This window comes from Oncorhynchus tshawytscha, linkage group LG07 (genome assembly GCF_018296145.1).
Source record: "Oncorhynchus tshawytscha isolate Ot180627B linkage group LG07, Otsh_v2.0, whole genome shotgun sequence".
NCBI classification, from domain to species: Eukaryota; Metazoa; Chordata; class Actinopteri; order Salmoniformes; family Salmonidae; genus Oncorhynchus; species Oncorhynchus tshawytscha.
In genome coordinates this window covers 41,595,944-41,617,558 of record NC_056435.1, presented here as the reverse complement: position 1 = coordinate 41,617,558, position 21,615 = coordinate 41,595,944, and the positions used below count along the sequence as shown (strand labels likewise).

The window sequence follows — 21,615 nt, the reverse complement described above, 5'->3', positions numbered from 1 at the left end:
GAATGATTTTCCAACAGTCTTGAAGGTGTTCCTACATGTGCTGAGCACTTGTTGGCTACTTTACCTTCACTCTCCGGTCCAACTCATGCCAAACTATCTCAATTGGTTGAGGTCGGGTGATTGTGGAGACCAGGTCATCTGATGCAGCACTCCATCCCTCTCCTTCTTGGTCAAATAGTCCTTACACAGCCTGGAGATGTGTTGGGTCATTGTCCTGTTGAAAAACAAATGATAGTCCCACTAAGCACAAACCAGATGGCTGTGGTAGCCATGCTGGTTAAGTGTGCCTTGAATTCTAAATAAATCACTGACAGTGTCCCCAGCAAAGCACCGCCACACCATCACACCCCCTCCTCCATGCCTCATGGTGGGAACTACACATGCAGAGATCATCATAGCCTGGTTCCTTTCTAGGTTTCTTCCTAGGCTTTGGCCTTTCTAGGGAGTTTTTCCTAGCCACCATGCTTCTACACCTGCATTTCTTGCTGTTTGGGGTTTTAGGCTGGGTTTCTGTACAGCACTTTGAGATATCAGCTGATGTAAGAAGGGCTTTATAAATACATTATATATGACAAAAAATAGTTGATCCGTTCACTTACTCTGCATCTCACAAACATCTCACAAACATCTCAAATTCCAGAGGGACATCAGAGACTGTAACGTTCTTTGCTTCACGGAAACATGGCTCACTGGAGAGACGCAATCCGAAGCGGTGCAGCCAGCGGGTTTCTCCACGCATCGCGCCGACAGAAACAAACATCTTTCTGGTAAGAAGACGGGCGGGGGCGTATGTCTTATGGCCAACGTGACATGGTGTGATGAAAGAAACATACAGGAACTCAAATCCTTCTGTTCACCTGATTTAGAATTCCTCACAATCAAATGTAGACCGCATTATCTACCAAGAGAATTCTCTTCGATTATAATCACAGCCGTATATATCCCCCAAGCAGACACATCGATGGCTCTGAACGAACTTTATTTAACTCTCTGCAAACGAAACGATTTATCCGGAGGCTGCATTCATTGTAGCTGGGGATTTTAACAAGGCTAATCTGAAAACAAGACTCCCTAAATTTTATCAGCATATCGATTGCGCAACCAGGGGTGGAAAGACCCTGGATCATTGTTACTCTAACTTCCGCGACGCATATAAGGCCCTGCCCCGCCCCCTTTCGGAAAAGCTGACCACGACTCCATTTTGTTGATCCCTGCCTACAGACAGAAACTAAAACAAGAAGCTCCCACGCTGAGGTCTGTCCAACGCTGGTCCGACCAAGCTGACTCCACACTCCAAGACTGCTTCCATCACGTGGACTGGGAGATGTTTCGTACAACAACATTGACGAATACGCTGATACGGTGTGCGAGTTCATTAGAACGTGCGTTGAAGATGTCGTTCCCATAGCAACGATTAAAACATTCCCTAACCAGAAACCGTGGATTGATGGCAGCATTCGTGTGAAACTGAAGGCACGAACCACTGCTTTTAATCAGGGCAAGGTGTCTGGTAACATGACTGAATACAAACAGTGCAGCTATTACCTCCGCAAGGCTATCAAACAAGCTAAGCGCCAGTACAGAGACAAAGTAGAATCTCAATTCAACGGCTCAGACACAAGAGGTATGTGGCAGGGTCTACAGTCAATCACGGACTACAGGAAGAAACCCAGCCCAGTCACGGACCAGGATGTCTTGCTCCCAGGCAGACTAAATAACTTTTTTGCCCGCTTTGAGGACAATACAGTGCCACTGACACGGCCTGCAACGGAAACATGCGGTCTCTCCTTCACTGCAGCCGAAGTGAGTAAGACATTTAAACGTGTTAACCCTCGCAAGGCTGCAGGCCCAGACGGCATCCCCAGCCGCGCCCTCAGAGCATGCGCAGACCAGCTGGCCGGTGTGTTTACGGACATATTCAATCAATCCCTATACCAGTCTGCTGTTCCCACATGCTTCAAGAGGGCCACCATTGTTCCTGTTCCCAAGAAAGCTAAGGTAACTGAGCTTCTACCGCCCCGTAGCACTCACATCCGTCATCATGAAGTGCTTTGAGAGACTAGTCAAGGACCATATCACCTCCACCCTACCTGACACCCTTGACCCACTCCAATTTGCTTACTGCCCAAATAGGTCCACAGACGATGCAATCTCAACCACACTGCACACTGCCCTAACCCATCTGGACAAGAGGAATACCTATGTGAGAATGCTGTTCATCGACTACAGCTCGGCATTCAACACCATAGTACCCTCCAAGCTCGTCATCAAGCTCGAGACCCTGGGTCTCGACCCCGCCCTGTGCAACTGGGTACTGGACTTCCTGACGGGCCGCCCCCAGGTGGTGAGGGTAGGCAACAACATCTCCTCCCCGCTGATCCTCAACACTGGGGCCCCACAAGGGTGCGTTCTGAGCCCTCTCCTGTACTCCCTGTTCACCCACGACTGCGTGGCCATGCACGCCTCCAACTCAATCATCAAGTTTGCGGACGACACAACAGTGGTAGGCTTGATCACCAACAACGACGAGACGGCCTGGGAGGAGGTGAGGGCCCTCGGAGTGTGGTGTCAGGAAAATAACCTCACACTCAACGTCAACAAAACTAAGGAGATGATTGTGGACTTCAGGAAACAGCAGAGGGAACACCCCCATCCACATCGATGGAACAGTAGTGGAGAGGGTAGCAAGTTTTAAGTTCCTCGGCATACACATCACAGACAAACTGAATTGGTCCACTCACACAGACAGCATCGTGAGGAAGGCGCAGCAGCGCCTCTTCAACCTCAGGAGGCTGAAGAAATTCGGCTTGTCACCAAAAGCACTCACAAACTTCTACAGATGCACAATCGAGAGCATCCTGGCGGGCTGTATCACCGCCTGGTATGGCAACTGCACCGCCCTCAACCGTAAGGCTCTCCAGAGGGTAGTGAGGTCTGCACAACGCATCACCGGGGGCAAACTACCTGCCCTCCAGGACACCTACACCACCCGATGCTACAGGAAGGCCATAAAGATCATCAAGGACACCAACCACCCGAGCCACTGCCTGTTCACCCCGCTGCCATTTCAGTACAGGTGCATCAAAGCTGGGACCGAGAGACTGAAAAACAGCTTCTATCTCAAGGCCATCAGACTGTTAAACAGCCACCACTAACATTGAGTGGCTACTGCCAACACACTGTCAATGACACTGACTCTACTCCAGCCACTTTAATCATGGGAATTGATGGGAAATGATGTAAATATATCACTAGCCACTTTAAACAATGCTACCTTATATAATGTTACTTACCCTACATTGTTCATCTCATATGCATACGTTGATACTGTACTCTATATCATCGACTGCATCCTTATGTAATACATGTATCACTTGCCACTTTAACTATGCCACTTGGTTTACATACTTATCTCATATGTATATACTGTACTCGATATCATCTACTGTATCTTGCCTATGCTGCTCTGTACCATCACTCATTCATATATCCTTATGTACATATTCTTTATCCCCTTACACTGTGTATGACAGTAGTTTTTTTTGGAATTGTTAGTTAGATTACTTGCTCGTTATTACTGCATTGTCGGAACTAGAAGCACAAGCATTTCGCTACACTCGCATTAACATCTGCTAACCATGTGTATGTGACAAATAAAATTTGATTTGATTTGATTTGATTTGAGACACAGCAGTTGGAACCAAAAATCTCAAATTTGGACTCATCAGACCAAAGGACAGATTTCCACCCGTCTAATGACCATTGCTCGTGTTTCTTGGCCCAACCATGTCTCTTTTTCTTATTGGTGTCCTTTAGTAGTGGTTTCTTTGCAGCTATTCGACCATGTAGGCCTGATTCACACAGTCTCTTCTGAACAGTTGATGTTGAGATGTGTCTGTTACTTGAACTCTGTGAAGCATTTATTTGGGCTGTAATTTCTGAGGCTGGTAACTCTAATGAACTTATCTTCTGCAGCAGAGCTAACTCTGGGTCTTCCTTTCCTGTGGCGGTCCTCATGAGAGACAGTTTCATCATAGCGCTAGATGGTTTTTGTGACTGCACTTGAAGAAACTTTCAACGTTTTTGGCATTTTCTGGATTGACTGACCTTCAATGTCTTAAAGTAATGATGGACTGTCGTTTCTCTTTGCTTATTTGAGCTGTTCTTGACGTAATATAAACTTGGTATTTTACCAAATAGGGCTATCTTCTGTATACCACCCCTACTTTGTCACAACTCAGCTGATTGGCTCAAACACATTAAGAAGGAAATACATTCCATAAATTAACTTTTAACAAGGCATACCTGCTAATTGAAATGCTTTCCAGGTGACTACCTCATGAAGCTGGTTGAGAGAATGCCAAGAGTGTGCAAAGCTGTCAAGGCAAAGGGTGGCTACTTTGAAGAATCTCAAATATATTTTGATTCGTTTAACACTTTTGGTAACTACATGATTCATATGTGTTATTGTATCGTTTTGATGTATTCTCTATTAATCTACAATGTAGAAAGTAGTCAAAATAAAGAAAACCCCTGGAATGAGTAGGTGTGTCCAAACATTTGACTGGTACTGTATGTTTTATACTGCATCCTCCAGGGAGCCTTTGTGTGGGGGACATACATATGGCCTGTTGCTGTCATGTGAACTGAAATGAAGTTTTTAAACACCTGTTGGTCATAGGCTTAAGACCCTTGTTTTATGTGATTGCTGTGAGTTTTGTTGTTTTTCACCATGTACAACATCCTGACAATTATTGAATGACAATAAGGTTTCCTGACTGTACGAACCTCTAAGTAGTTACATTTTGTTTGCTACTCAATTTTCCCTCTCACACAAACATTCACTCTTGCAAACACTAGTCTGTGCAACAAGGTGCTGTAATTATTCAATGCCTGTATAGTTCAGGGGCGTGTGTGTTTCATCTCGTTCGCTCCAGTCTATGTGATAGATACGCTATTGTGGCCTGTGCTATCGCCCGCAATGCAGAGAGAGAGAGAGAGAGAGAGAGAGAGAGAGAGAGAGAGAGATGGGGGAGGGGCAGTGCGGCAATGCGTCTACAGAAAGACGCACTGCTGCGGTCCACATAAAGAGAACACTCGCATAATGTTTTGTTACGTTGACGGTCTGTTTTATTGCAGCTAACTGTAAACAAGTAATGGGTCTTCACCAGGTTCCGCTCACATAGGATACACAAAGCGGAATAGCAATAGATTTTAGAGCGTTTTAGATCGCTGGAGGTGGGATTAATAGAGCAGCCATCTGTGCAAAATCGCTCCCAGCATAATCTCGACAGATTGACCGAATGAGAAAGAGGCGTAGCCTCGGCAGCCTAGTTTAAACCTGTTCCAATGGTCGGTCGCCCCATATTGAGTCTCGTTGTCATAAACTAGACTACCAAAATTGTACAATGCACCAAAGAGATCAAATATCAGAATGATAGAGTACGGCTACCCAGGCATATTTGCATTAGCCTACTCACGCCTGCTTGAATTCACTCTCGTCTCTCCACTGTGCCTTTGTTTGAAAAGCGGGCAGTCAAGTTATTCTACTGTCTCTGACTCTTGTGATTCGTTTATTTTTCTCCCACGGATGATGACCGAGACACCGGTAGCTCGTGGAACTCCCCATGGTTAGATTTAACTCCGGCGTCTGTTTCCCTGCGGCGCAATTAGAATGAACGTCTGCCCTGTTTACGCACCTCTCACGGTTTTAGGGGAGAGAAACGGCGCGAAATGGGAGGGGAGGGTAGAGACTCTCTCTCTCGCCTCTTCCACTTTGTTCTATTGATGTTGCATGGTAGCAAGCGTCGCACACCTCAAACTAAAAGGGAACTGTAAAACAGAAGAAGAAGGACAAAGAGAGCGTCAGAGAAACTATTTGAGCTTTCCGGTTAGTAGCCTTATCTATTATGTGAAAACGAAATAGAAAATAGACTTTTGGCTGTTGTCGGTGTTTTGTGCATTTACCTCGTAATTGGTGTTGAAAATGCAAGAGCCACAGAATGTCTCGGAGGTCGCTGTTGAGTCTGGACTGGAGCCATTTAGAGGATTTTAGTTTATCCTATTATTCACTTTGGCTACCTGACTGTGGTGTTGATAGTAGGCTATGTCTGCCTATGCATGCTCGCATCGTCTCGAAAGTCGCTAGTCGTGTGTGTTTACATTGCTTTCATTGGTCATTACAGATGATGTACCTTGTAAAGGCTCACAGCCAACACAGTCCAGGTCAAATTCCCTCATCTTGCAGCACAGGTATTAAAACGTGTGTAAATGGCTAACCCCTGTATATTATGTTGTGTAACTTGGCTGGCCTGGTAGCACAATGACTAAGTAACTAAGTAACACGTGTGCTGTGGAGGAGCTGCTCTCTCTCTCTCTCTCTCTCTCTCTCTCTCTCTCTCTCTCTCGCGCTTTGTCTCGCTCTCTCTCTCTTTCTCTCTGAATAAATCAACCTCAAACAAAGGACTACAATAAGCCCCTGTCCGTGTAGCTAATATGCCGTTTGGGGACTTCTGTAGCCTAGTCTATTAACTTTTCGCAAAGGCATAGGCCTACATTTAGGGCAATGAACTATTATAACTTGTAAACTATAAGTGAGTGAATTGAACAGAGGGGAGTAGGCTACGAGCTGGTCTGAACCAAGTCGAAGTTGCATGAAGCGCGGTCCCACATTCTGATTTCAGCACCAAGAGAAGTGGACAGTGCCACGAGTTGTAGACTAGCTGTTGTGCTGAAAGCCTGTGGGCTGGTGAAAATAATTTCCTAATGTGACGTTTCACAGTTTTTATTCTGGTTACTTTAACAAATGTATAACAATTTAACAAATCCCAAGTCTGATGGGCAGGAACAGGGGCAGAAAGTGGGTCAAAACTTGGAACAGAATTGAACAGTCCTGGAAAACAAGCTTTTCTCTAATTAAACAGACCTCCCGCCATCCATAAATACCCGACTGAAAAAAAACTAAAACATAGAAACAAGCATGTTGTCAGCAGTGGTCATGTCTCCACCGCCAAGTACTGTGTTGTCCTTGACATGCTGTTGTCACTGACATGCTGTGTGTGTGACTGGAAGTGCCCCAGAGGACCTCATAGAAGGGTAGGAAAGGGGTATAGCCTATGGAGTAGACAGATAGGCTCCCTGTAGGAGGAAAGAGACTGACACACATACAAACATATCTTGTGAGCAACACAAACATGGTTGGAGACTGAGACACACAAGTCTGTAGATACACACATGCAGAGACACACACAGTTGGAGAGTCAAAGAGGGTCAGTATAATTCATGATTCCTCTGTGTCTGGTGAGAGATCAAGGTCCCACATGCAGCAGACTGATGCAACACCCACACAGATCGGAGTAATCCAGACAGACCCGCCTAGACATAGAACAGAGAAACTTATAATTTCCCCCTAAAATTTTGTCCACGCAATGTGGTGGTATAACCAGCTGGTATTGAACCCAATATGTCTGGGTGACGACAGACCATGTTAGCACACTGACCTTAAGGCATTTGTTTGGGAAGCTAACACAACATGTTGAGTTTGTTTTTCTGTTCATTCAGATGAGCTCTCTGTCGTGCGTAGCTGGCAGGCTATGCTCCATTCTGATTGGCTGTAGTAGTTGTGTTAAAGGGGAGGAGCTCTTATGTCACAGTTGTCGTCCCACCCTCTTCTCCTCCTCTGTGTGTGCCGCATCCTGAGAGAGAGAGAGAAAGAGAGAGAGAGCGAGAGAGAGAGAGAGAGAGATAGAGAGACGGAGATGGAGATGGAGAGGGAGAAAGAGAGACCATCAGGTGGGGATGACATAATCTGCACTGCAGCAACACTGCAGTAGCATTTGAACAAAGACGCGCGCAAGCACACACACACACACACACACACAGTGCAAGTACACACTCCTGTTCTCTCTCACATAGATACAAACATTGACTATTGTTGACTTGCCACCAGGTCTAGTTTGTTTTTAAGGTTTATCTCTGTAGAGAGAGAGCTTGATGTTTCACCCTGTAAACTCTGTTTTCTCTTACTGTATGGGAATCTGCTATAGAGATAATGAACACATTATGAATACAGCTCACCTCAACCAGTCATCTCTGCCTGTCCCACTTTTATCCAATCCCAGTGTGTCCCTCCTGTGTTTCCATAGATACCCAGTTCAGGATGTCCATTCTGGAGCGTCTGGAGCAGATGGAACAGAGGATGGCTGAGATAACCAATCACCATCAGAGCTCCGAAACCACGGCAGCCACTGGGGGTGGTGGAGGAGCAGGTGGCACTGACCACCAGTCCCAGGTAACTCATTGGATTGGTTAATTGATTGGTTGGTTGAGTGGCTAGTTAATTGTTTGATTGTTTTATTGATTGATTGCTTTTACCCCTCCCTCTCTCTCCAGCTCTCCCCAGCCGAGGGTTCATTTGAGGGTCGTGTGGTGGTGGTATGTGAGAAGATGATGACCCGTCCCTGTTGGGTTTCCTCCAATCAGCTGATCCACAGCCGGAGTTCCCGGGGCATGACCCTGCTGCACCTGGCCGCAGCTCAGGGATACGCAGGGTTAATACAGACTCTCATCCGCTGGCGGTGAGAATCCACGCACACACACACACACACACACACACACACACACACACACACACACACACACACACACACACACACACCCACAGGTACATTAAGATGTGGTTCTAAATGTGCTCCTCTGTTCCTCAGCACTAAGCATGCAGACAGCATAGATCTGGAATTAGAGGTGGACCCGCTCAATGTCGACCACTTCTCCTGCACCCCACTGGTAAGAGATTGTGTTTGTGATGTAATGTGAATGTATGTTCTGTCTATATTTATTTAATGCTGTGTATATATGACGTGTTTTGTCTCCACCCGGTAGATGTGGGCCTGTGCTCTGGGTCATACAGAAGCAGCGCTGGTTCTGTACCAGTGGGACCCCAGAGCTTTGGCCATCCCTGATTCGCTGGGCCGCCTGCCACTCAGTATTGCACGCTCACGGGGACACACTCGCTTGGCCGAGCTACTGGAGCAGCTGCAACAGACTCCTCCTACTCAGAGTCCACCCACTGACACCTGGATGGACAGGTGGAGCAGCGAATCGGAGCCCAGTGGACATAGGGAAAGCCCCGCCCCCAGCTCTAACCCAGGTGAGAGAGGTTACCTTGGTTACATTGGGGTATTTAACCCTGAGGGCCGCAGTTACATGTGTGATATCATGATCTGTCTCACCAGACCTAAGGAGAACCAGGACAGAACCACAGCAGAGCACCCAGAACCACAGCCAGAGTCAGAGCTGGGCTCACCAGGGCCAACCCCAGTTGCAGGGCCAACACCGGGGGCCACCAGACAACCAGGGAGACCTACCACCAGCCAAGAGACTCAAACTCATCCCTGAGGCCCAGCAACAGCCAGTCAACCCCCCACGCTCTCAACTACCCAACCTCAGCCCCCTAAACACTCACCCCCCCAGACCCAGCTCTAACACCCCAAATCCCCACTTCCCCAGCCCACCTCTGCAGGCCAGGTTAGGGGGGTCAGGGGGTGGCAGTAGGTATAGCTTGCGGCAGGCTCTTGGGAGGCGGAGTTTGGCCAGGAGGATTCTGGGAAAGGAGAGACTGGCCAATCATCTGCGTCAGAGGGGCGTATCCACCAGGGGGGAGGAGCCAGAACTGCTGACCTATCAGGAGAACAGTGAAGACCTGCAGGTAGGAGGATCTTAGGCTAGTTTGACCAATAACTCCACTCAAGCCTCCACTTTTACTTCGTGCAAGCACTTATTTGTGTGTGTGTTGCAGATGAACATGATGATGCTGGCAGAACACATCATGGAGGCCACTCCTGACAGGATCAAACAGGAGGGATTTGTTGCCACGGAGACTGAGACGTCGCCACCGGAGACCGTTGGGGTCAGCGGTGATGTCAGCTGGTTGGCTAGTTACATTGGTGACGTGGAGCGGTGAGTCCATAAAGCTCCTATCTCTATATGATACTGTGGTGTTGTATCGATGTAGTGTATATTACTGCCTGCACTCTCCCTCATACTGCTTCTGGTGCTTTTCCTTCAGGTTTCTATACTCCAGGCCCCAGATGCCCACCCCAAGCCCCATACCAAGCCCCCTGTCTGGGCCTGAGGATGAGGAAAGTCCCCTGGCTCCGCAAGGCCTGCCCTCCCCAGCCGACTGGAGCTCCTTCCTGCATGCATCACTCAGTGGAGAGGGCCCAGACACAAACCCTGCCCACCTCACACTGACAGAGGCGGAGCAAAGAGAACTGTACGAGGCTGCAAGACACGCCCACCACACCCTCAGAAAGTACAAGGTATTGATAATAACTCTGTTTGTAAAGCCGTCGTACACAAAAATCACTCAAAGCACTACAAAATACAACAGAAGGGTCAAGTAGAAGAAGACTTTATTCTGGGTTAAAAGTTCTCCCTGCCAGGTCCCTGGCTCCACAGGTTGAAGGGTGAATGGGTGAATGTCTGGAGTAGTATTGTCTGGGTGTGTGTGATTGACCCTGCATGGGGAGTTTAAGCAGAGCATGGCCTGGATAGAAAAAACAACTGCACTGCATTCTCTCTCTCTCTCCCTCTCCCTCATAAGGATACACTGCAACAACTGTATGATCTAGAATCCTTTGTTGTGAAGTTTGGGGTCAACCATCTGTGGCTCGCATGCCCACTCCTGGTCTCTCCCCTGTGGGTGCCATGCCAACTCACCCTTCCCTTCCTCCTTCCTCTAGGGCCGGCCAATCCAGGAGCAACGTAAAGAAACAGTAGCAGTGGTCCAGCGCTGCTATAAGAAATACAAACAGGTACAGTATGACTCTCAATCCCAGATCAACCAGATCATATCAGCCCTGCTACTGAAGCCAATGACCAATCAGCATCAGTCAGCTCAGCCATTAGTCAGGACAACTAGAACACAGCAGCTGACATACCTTCTACTCTATGTCTAGTCTGGTTCACTATGACTGGATGTATCCACAATATGTCCTTCATACTCTCTCTCTTTCTTTCTCCCTCTCTCCATCTCTCTCCATCTCTCTCAAGCTGTCATGGATAGCCTTGAAGGTAGTGTGGCACTCTCTCTCAATCTCTCTGTCTTTATTCTATAACACATTGCTTGAATGTACATTAAGTTTGTACTAATTCCCTGACCAGTCTAATGTAATATCTCTATCAGTATGCACTTTATAAGAGGATGACGCTGGCAGCCATTTTGATCCAGAGCCGCTTCCGCAGTTTCCACGAACAGAGGAAGTTCCAGCAGAGCCGGCGAGCAGCAGTACTGATCCAGCAATACTACCGCAGCTACAGACACTCTCTCAGGTACACACATGGCACGCACATAGGTCATTATCAATACCTCATCACAATAAGGTGCACATAGGTCATTATCAATACCTCATCACAATAAGGTGCACATAGGTCATTATCAATACCTCATCACAATAAGGTGCACATAGGTCATTATCAATACCTCATCACAATAAGGTGCACATAGGTCATTATCAATACCTCATCACAATAAGGTGCACATAGGTCATTATCAATACCTCATCACAATAAGGTGCACATAGGTCATTATCAATACCTCATCACAATAAGGTGCACATAGGTCATTATCAAACCTCATCACAATAAGGTGCACATAGGTCATTATCAATACCACATCACAATAAGGTGCACATAGGTCATTATCAATACCTCATCACAATAAGGTGCACATAGGTCATTATCAATACCTCATCACAATAAGGTGCACATAGGTCATTATCAATACCTCATCACAATAAGGTGCACATAGGTCATTATCAATACCTCATCACAATAAGGTGCACATAGGTCATTATCAATACCTCATCACAATAAGGTGCACATAGGTCATTATCAATACCTCATCACAATAAGGTGCACATAGGTCATTATCAATACCTCATCACAATAAGGTGCACATAGGTCATTATCAATACCTCATCACAATAAGGTGCACATAGGTCATTATCAATACCTCATCACAATAAGGTGCACATAGGTCATTATCAATACCACATCACAATAAGGTGCACATAGGTCATTATCAATACCTCATCACAATAAGGTGCACATAGGTCATTATCAATACCTCATTACAATAAGGTGCACATAGGTCATAATCAATACCTCATCACAATAAGGTGCACATAGGTCATTATCAATACCTCATCACAATAAGGTGCACATAGGTCATTATCAATACCACATCACAATAAGGTGCACATAGGTCATTATCAATACCACATCACAATAAGGTGCACATAGGTCATTATCAATACCTCATCACAATAAGGTGCACATAGGTCATTATCAATACCACATCACAATAAGGTGCACATAGGTCATTATCAATACCACATCACAATAAGGTGCACATAGGTCATAATCAATACCTCATCACAATAAGGTGCACATAGGTCATAATCAATACCTCATCACAATAAGGTGCACATAGGTCATAATCAATACCACATCACAATAAGGTGCACATAGGTCATAATCAATACCTCATCACAATAAGGTGCACATAGGTCATTATCAATACCACATCACAATAAGGTGCACATAGGTCATTATCAATACCTCATCACAATAAGGTGCACATAGGTCATTATCAATACCTCATCACAATAAGGTGCACATAGGTCATTATCAATACCTCATCACAATAAGGTGCACATAGGTCATTATCAATACCTCATCACAATAAGGTGCACATAGGTCATTATCAATACCTCATCACAATAAGGTGCACATAGGTCATTATCAATACAACATCACAATAAGGTGCACATAGGTCATAATCAATACCACATCACAATAAGGTGCACATAGGTCATTATCAATACCACATCACAATAAGGTGCACATAGGTCATTATCAATACCACATCACAATAAGGTGCACATAGGTCATTATCAATACCACATCACAATAAGGTGCACATAGGTCATAATCAATACCACATCACAATAAGGTGCACATAGGTCATTATCAATACCACATCACAATAAGGTGCACATAGGTCATTATCAATACAAAATCACAATAAGGTGCACATAGGTCATTATCAATACCACATCACAATAAGGTGCACATAGGTCATTATCAATACCACATCACAATAAGGTGCACATAGGTCATTATCAATACAAAATCACAATAAGGTGCACATAGGTCATTATCAATACCACATCACAATAAGGTGCACATAGGTCATTATCAATACCACATCACAATAAGGTGCACATAGGTCATTATCAATACCACATCACAATAAGGTGCACATAGGTCATTATCAATACCACATCACAATAAGGTGCACATAGGTCATTATCAATACCACATCACAATAAGGTGCACATAGGTCATTATCAATACAACATCACAATAAGGTGCAGAACGTTTGATTTGCCTGCTGGAGGGCGAGGAGACCCCCATCACCGCCACGTGTCTTTTTTAAGGGATTGTTAAATAAATACATGTTATAACTATTTGGTTTTAATATCATTACCTCTTGAAGAGCATAGTCAGGACTACACATTTTCAGATGATTCCACATTCATCTCTGTCATCAGACTTATACAGCAAGTAACTGCATGCTTTATGATCAGTAAACATCCATTGATCATATCATTTCAGATACATGAGAGTAACTTCAGGATATCTCTTTATATTGGCCACCATTAATTGGATATTTGAGTGATATAACATAACAGTGAACTACACCTGACAAGTATGAGTGGTTGAAATTCATTTCCCGTCCTTTGTGCGGTCTGCCTGTCAAGCAGCAGAAGGGTGCATTTGTCAAAGTATTGTTCGATAATGTTTACTTTGCAAGATACCAGTAGAAATGTGGTACAGTTGGCTAAACATAGTGGTAAGTAAACCTAATGTACTTTTTTCTCCAACCAACATGGACCTACCCAGCAAAGTTAGCTAACATTATCCCCTTTTCAACATTGTTTTTCAGAGTGTTCAATCACGATTGCTGCCGACAGACATGATAGGTTGCAGTGATTGATGGACAACGTCAAAGTGGCCAGCTAGTTAACAACAGATCGCTTCAATATAGCTAACAAGCTAACTTTCAGGGCTTAAACTAGATGGCTTTATCTATTGTGGTGATGACAGAAGTCTGACTGACAACTTTACCGGGACAATGACTTGTCAATCTCTTTCCAAAAGCCTAATCTCTGATGAAGCTAAATGACACTTGTTATACATGCCAAATGGATAGGCTACCCTCACGTATCTGACATTTTACTGATCATGAAAGCAGACAGTTACTTGCTGTATAAGTCTGACGACATGTATTTAACAATCCCTTAAAAACATCCCAATGGTTTTAGTGGCGCTGGGGTGTCCTCGCCCCCCAGAGGGCAAATCGAAAGCTCTGCACCTTATTGTGACGTTTTATTGATACCGACCTATACACACAAACAGACAAGCACACACACCCTAACTGTGCTGTGTGGTTGTCGCCATGCAGCAGTCTCCTCACTAAGAGACAGAACCAGGCTGCCCGTAAGATCCTGAGGTTCCTGCTCAGATGCCGCCACAGGTACTAATTCACACAATCTCCTTCCTGCTCCAGACCAGCTGTCACTACATCACCATGATAGAGAGGATGCAGGTGTTGACCATGTCTGTCCTCTCTAGCATGGCCGTGTGGTGACAACCTCACCCCTCCTCCCCATACCCAGTGTGTGTGTGTGCTAATAGTTGGTGTTGTTTTGCTGTTTCTGTGAAGCCTCTTGATGGACCATAGACCAGTCAAACGGGTAAGTGAGCACCAGTAACTCAGTTTGGGCTTTTCTTACCCCCTCTTCTAACTCTCATTTCTTACTTTCTCCTCATACTCTCTCTTTTTCTCTCCTTCGCCCCTTCTCTCTCTCACTTTTCTCTCGCTCCCTCTCTCCATGTGGCTGATGCCTGTTTGCATGTCAGCTCTCTTGAGAGGGAGAGAGGGAACACTGGGTCAGTCCAAACATCAAACATAAACACCTCTATCTGTCCCTCTAGTCCCTTTGCTTTTTCTCTCTTTCTCTTTCTCCCTCTCTGTTCCTCTTCCTCTCTTTCTCTCTCTTTCTCTCTCTCCCTCTCTGTTCCTCTTCCTCTCTCTTCCTCTCTCTTCCTCTCTTTTTCTCTCTCTCCCTCTCTGTTCCTCTTCCTCTCTTTTTCTCTATCCCTCTCTGTTCCTCTCTTTCTCTATCTTCCCCTCTGTTCCTCTCTGTTCCTCTTCCTCTCTCTTCCTCTCCCTCTCTGTTCCTCTTCCTCTCTTTTTCTCGCTCTCCCTCTCTGTTCCTCTCTTTCTCTATCTTCCCCTCTCTTTCTCTCTGTTCCTCTTTCTTTCTTTCTCTCCGTCTTTCTCTCTCTCCCTCTCTCTTCCTCTCTCTTTCTCTCTCTTTCTCTCTCTTCCCCTCTCTTTGTCTATCTCCCTCTCTGTTCCCCTTTCTTTCTCTCTCTCCCTCTTTCTTTCTCTCTCTCCCTCTCTCTTTCTCTCTCTCCCTCTCTGTTCCTCTCTCTTTCTCTCTCTGGATATTGCTGAATGATGCTGGTATTTCTGCATGACTGACAGAGAGAGGGGGCAGGTCCTTCTGCTTTACTTCCAGGGACTGGGGCATGCTTTGAATGACATCACTTCCTCTGTGGGAGGGGCTTCTCTCTTGTTTGGCCTGCCAGTATCCTGCTATTATTTTTGGCTTGGTAGTTGTGGAGGGAGAGGGGGGAGAGAAGTGTGTGTGTGTGTGCGCGCTTGCCCGCGTGAGTGGGTGGGTGTGCGCTTGTGTGTGTGTGTGTATGAGGCCGCTCATCTTACAGTCATCTGAGAACTGTAACACCGAAAGTGGCTGGTGAACCAAAATAACTGTTTGTTGTCCCCAGTGCCAACCATCAGTGTGGTGTGAGTGTGTGTCTGACCTGGGGCTCTTCTCTCCTCTAGGGCAAGAGAGCAGAGAAAGGCCAGGGGTCCTGAGAGCCCACGACCCAGTCCAACACAGAGCCCCCTCATCCTGTGAGCTCCTCTCCACTCTTCTCTTCCCTCTCCTCCTGTCCCTTCCTCCCTCGGTCACAGGGGCAATTCTCTTTTCCTCTCACTCCTCATACCAATCTCACAATGGGACTACTTCACAGTCCACACTCCTCTTCTACAAACAGACTGCTAACACTCAAACAGGAGAATGAGGAGGGATACATGGCAACTATATCACTGAGACAACACAGAGACAACTCTCCTCTCTCTCCTCCCTCTGTTTCTCTGAGACAAACGCTTCCCAAACAGACAGGTACACTGCTCTGGGAGACTGCTCTGATGAACATATGGTCCTGGCTCTGGTCACAGCCTCGCTTTACTTTCCTCTTCCTCCAGATCACAGAGAGGAAACTACATTACCATGCCTGGCATCTTTGCACTCTTCACAGATAGATCAATGTTTTCTTCAAGAGCAGAAAAGAACAAGAGAAAAAGATCAGGATGCAGCTGAAGATGCACCTTTTTTTATCGAACGTGTTCGATACGGAGAATGGGATGATTGGTTTTCTCATATGGGCAACATTTGCATTGACATGCATAATCTATATTGGACCTGTTGTACTTGCTGTATATATGATACATTTTAGGAAAGGAAAACATAAACCAAATATCACTCCCATATCCTGTATGCATGCACTGTTTTTCACTAGCTCTTCTCCCATGGCTTTTATGGCAGTTGGCAAAGTCAATGTGATCACCACACTCTGATTGGCTGGCTAGACAGGTCAACCAGTCACCCAGTCCCCCAAAGAGAAGTACTACACTTGAATGTAAGAAGAACATTAACAGATAGGGGTTTAGGTGTAAATAACAGTGTCTTAATTTGTTATATTGACTTGTCTATGAAGTCATTCTCTGAGGAAGCATTTTGCTAGCCTGATGTGTGAGTCTGTGTTTGTTGAATCTAATGCATGTGTTTGAGCTGTGAGCTCCTGCATGCCAACCAAACTTGTTTGTTTTGTATTTATGTGTAGTGGTGTCTCACTTCTGTCCTCATTGACTATCTCTACCCTGTGTTTATCATGTGCTCTATGTAAGGAAAATAACCTGGGTTTTCTGCTTTTATTTATCTCTTTGTTTCATTTTTCTTATTTACCTTTTTTATGTTCTTTCATTTAATTTACAGTAAGAAAAGGGCATTTTAGCCCGAGTTAGTTTTATCCCCCTATTGTGTGGTAATGTGTGGTAATGTGTGGTAATGTGTGACATATTCGGTTCAGATGGTTATCTGTCTCTGTCAGTTTGTTCTTAACATGAACTTCAAAAAGCCACATATGGTTTTGAGGAGAGTGTCACATTGCATTGCCTTGACTTCTTATAGTCTGTGAGAAGTCCCTATACTTACTATATGCTAGCCCCCGTCTAGGACATGGGTCCCTATATTAGCCCTTATAGAGTTTAGCCCAACCCATATTTTTGACTATTTAGCGTCTCTGTACATAAAATGACGAGGTATGGGTATATATGGAGACCCCGGATCTTTTTCATGAGAAAAGACTGTATTTAAGAATATATATTATTTTACTTCTATAACAACAGTATGAGCAGATAGAGACCCGGGTATACAGGACAATTGTATTGTTTGTAAATAATGTAAATACTAACCATGGATCTATGTGCATGAGAAAATAAGACAAAGAAACAGGGCAAGAAAATCAACATACATTTTTTGTGGCTATGGACTGTAAGAGGATTTGAACTACTTCACTTTACAAGTGTTTGATATAAGTGTTATAGAACAACATTTTGCTAAAGCATGACATTGATGAAATCTTATGTTAAAACCCGTGATATAAAGAATAAGGGCAGAAAGCTAAATGTATACACAACATGCTTTTGATTTCAGGACAGCAAGAATGAAATCATTTTGCTAGTGGTGCCAATTATTATGAATTCTACTTTTCCCTAGGACCCTAGGATTAGTGCAGGAGTTTTTCCTGACCATGTGGTCACTTGTTCAGGAAAAACTCCTGGTCCAGGAGGTAAAACATACAAGTATTAAATATACTGTACACAGTCATCTCAAGCAACTGAAGGGTGGGAAAGCAAGGAGAACTTCATAATCTATTATTTTAAAGTGTACACAGAATGAGTTCCTGTCAGGTGTCAAAACAAAACAAACTGGTGATGGGTGATGTTTCTGTTAGTGTGGTCCTCTGTGGCTCAGTTAGTAAGAGCGTTGTGCGGGCAATGCCAAGGTTGTTGGTTAATTTCTTGCAGGGATCACACACATACTCAAAATGTATGCCCGCACTGTACTGAGTAAGTTACATTGGATAAACGTGTCTGCTAAGTGGTATATACTTTTATGTTAAAGCAATTGCAGATTTGAAACTTTCATCTCTTAGCTTCAGACAGATGTTTTCCCCTTCAAATTCCCCAGTATGTAATTGCCAATAGTATGGCCTGTGTTACCATGAGGCGTTTCCTTCCCTGGAGTGTCTTACAGATTTGTTTTGACTGAGGATTATGACCAGTTTGGTTTAGAAAGTGCCTACTCATATACAGAACGTGCAAGCTAATATCAGGAACCCACTATATGTCTCCAAATGAGTTAACCCATTCCCTCTATAGTTGCCCAAATTGTGTGTGACGATTATTCTACACAAAAGATTGGCGCCCAGTCTTATTTTGAACTCTAATTGGTTAGTGATTTTTGTTGTTCTTCCTATACCTAAGTGTTTATGCATTCAAAATATTCTATCGTTAAAAGACAAGTTGGCTATAGCAGAAACAGACTGATACTAGTCCTGCTTTTGGTCCTCTAAGCAGATGATGTATTTTCCTCCTCCTACCAGGTAGATACTGAGTAGTGGATCCCAGCATACATTACCATGGTTCATTTGGGTTGCTACATTTTTTTTTTTAAATCCGTAGCTCTGATTTGCCCCCTACATGTATTTATTTGTGAGAAGGAAACATTGACAACGTTTCAATCCTCATTGGGATCTCAGTTAGGTTGCCAGATTATGCCATATCTCTGACTGGGCTGGTTGATATATTATAGGCTAAATTCTGCATGGCGCATTCACGCCCATTTTACAGTAATGGCAGTACATGTAGGCCTAGACACTGTCATATAGATACCTTGGGTTAAGTCTTTAGTGAGATGTAGAGCACAAGAAACCCTCTTTCTGGAATTCAACTGCTGTATGGTCATTCTCAAGATGCAAATATCTGTTTTGAACATTGATAAAGTGTATTCTTCTGCATGGAAATTGCATGACATTTCACTTTATTTATCATCTGTTCAGTCCTGGCAGTAATGTTCTTCCAACGTTCTTACATAAAAACATATCTTAGCTGGAGCAAACTTCACACACACAGACAGAGACATGCACACGACTCACTCGGTCGTCTCACAATCTCCAATCTTGCACACACATCACACTCTCTCTCTTTTCTTTTTTCTTAGGGAGCAGTAACTCCCTCAGATTTAAACTCAGGGTTCTAGAATGGCTTGGGGGTGTGGAGTAGGCCCTGTGTGTGTGTTTGTGCGCGTGTGTGTGTGTCAATCAGCCAATTGTGATTAGGCTATACCTCATCTTTCATAAGATGACAGTGGCGATGACCCCACAGAGATGTGGCAGCCTGAGGTCTTGTTCACAGGGAGTTGGCCTGAGATGGGTGCCACACACATCATCCCATCTATAAAGGACTTCCACTTCCAAACACCTGAGACACAACATATAACATATATAATACAAACATTCGAATATATGTAGAGCCTCAAAAAGAAGACAATAATATCCTCTCTAGGGCCCGGAGTGGTTTTCCTGACCAGGTCATTATGGCCCAGGAATTATTCATGTTGGAAAGGCTCTCCAGCCTATCGCTGTTTCACTCTGTAGTCAACTCTTGAATGCGCTTAATCATTTTATACCCTGGCCTGGAACTGTGCCCTCCAACCACATCACAGCTACACTAACAGAAACACAGAGAGGCGCTGCTGTTTAAAGGGGGTGAATTCACACTGGATAAGGCTTTCCACTGAAACACACAGAGCAATAAACAAACATATACATTTTCTAAATAAGGATCTGTAAATTTAAGTAAGCGTAGAGATCAATTTGTAGAGAAAAACATAAGCTATGTCACAGGCAACTTTGACTTCCTCTAAGGAAAGTGGGCCACATTCAGTAGCCGAACGTTGCAGATAGAAATGCTATGAATATAGCTGACGTGATTCCTTATTCTACATGTCAGAGAGGCATGTTTGTTCTCCATGCCATATTTCTATCTGAACATAACAAAACACTGCGTCCTGCTGAACTCGCTCCTGGGCAAGCTGCACAGAGGTGACCTTTGACCCACAGGTTAAAGGTCTAATAAGAGATACATTTTGAAATACAGGCCGTAGTTATAACGGGCTATGGGCTAACATCACACTGCATGTTTAAATAGTGCTAGCTAGACTTCTCCCTCTCTTTCTCTTTTCCTCTCTCATCCCTAGCTTTGTTCCCTCCTACTTTGTGTTCTTCATGCCCCCTCTCTCTCTTTCTCTCTCTCTTTCTACCTCTTTCCCTCTTTTGTAAGTGATTTTTTTAATAATGTGCATGTATACGCATCAATAAATAGTTGAATATGTTTTTAAAAAGAATCTTCTGCTGCTGAGGCCATGCACAGTGTTTTGAATTGCCCTTATATGTGGAACATGTACTTTGAATGCTTTACATAATTTCTGCTGTAAAATGAAATCTGAGTAAAAAGAAAATTTGCACTTTACTGTAATGGTCTGATGTTTATTTTATTGTCAGTGTGATTGTACGACATTTAAAAGAAACTGGGCTACAAATTGTTTATCATATCTATGCTACGTTTTTGTATTTTTAGTATTTCCAGAAATACTTTTGAAAATTAAGTCTGGTAATTCTGTCCATGGGCCTATAATGAAGTAAGTTGAGGTATTGAAGAGACTTTATTTCCTTGTTGAATAATGATTTAATTTAAACTATCTAGTGAAAATCTCACTTTTAAAAGCTCTTAGGGCTCTATTCAATCTGTATTGCGGAGGTTCAGCGTTACAACGTGATTGAAATGTAAAGGCAATGTTCCCGCATTAGCAGAGACTGCATATGTTGGCTTTACATTTCTATGGTGCAATCTGTAATGCTTCAGCGAAACAGATTGAATAGAGCCCTTAATCTGTTAACTCATACCCAAATAATGTTGTTGACTCATCCTGTACATGAAGTTGTGGCCAAAGCATACATTTTAGAAGGGAAAAAACACTTTATAAACCCTGAGGTACAACATCACAAAGCTTGCGGAGCAGTCCAAGCAGACCTGTAACAGAGTTTATAAACCCTGAGGTACAACATCACAAAGCTTGCGGAGCAGTCCAAGCAGACCTGTAACAGAGTTTATAAACCCTGAGGTACAACATCACAAAGCTTGCGGAGCAGTCCAAGCAGACCTGTAACAGAGTTTATAAACCCTGAGGTACAACATCACAAAGCTTGCGGAGCAGTCCAAGCAGACCTGTAACAGAGTTTATAAACCCTGAGGTACAACATCAAAGCTTGCGGAGCAGTCCAAGCAGA

The 21,615-nt window shown here is 44.3% G+C and overlaps 1 protein-coding gene across 3 annotated transcripts in view; it reads left to right on the top strand.

Moving 5' to 3' along the window:
• Positions 1–20,797, top strand: part of LOC112254520 (calmodulin-binding transcription activator 1) — a 138,842-nt gene extending 118,045 nt beyond the window's left edge. The window contains exons 11-23 of one of the 3 annotated variants that reach the window (XM_042324431.1): positions 8,145–8,290; positions 8,392–8,576; positions 8,706–8,784; positions 8,881–9,148; positions 9,234–9,706; positions 9,797–9,957; positions 10,067–10,319; positions 10,743–10,814; positions 11,053–11,073; positions 11,186–11,331; positions 14,531–14,602; positions 14,792–14,822; positions 15,983–20,797. In XM_042324431.1, the coding sequence (XP_042180365.1) occupies positions 8,145–8,290; positions 8,392–8,576; positions 8,706–8,784; positions 8,881–9,148; positions 9,234–9,706; positions 9,797–9,957; positions 10,067–10,319; positions 10,743–10,814; positions 11,053–11,073; positions 11,186–11,331; positions 14,531–14,602; positions 14,792–14,822; positions 15,983–16,015 (1,940 nt within the window). In that variant the 3' untranslated portion in view covers positions 16,016–20,797. The remainder of the gene's footprint in view (positions 1–8,144; positions 8,291–8,391; positions 8,577–8,705; positions 8,785–8,880; positions 9,149–9,233; positions 9,707–9,796; positions 9,958–10,066; positions 10,320–10,742; positions 10,815–11,052; positions 11,074–11,185; positions 11,332–14,530; positions 14,603–14,791; positions 14,823–15,982) is intronic. The other 2 variants (XM_042324430.1, XM_042324432.1) reach the window with 2 other exon arrangements.
• The last annotated feature ends 818 nt before the right edge of the window (positions 20,798–21,615 follow it).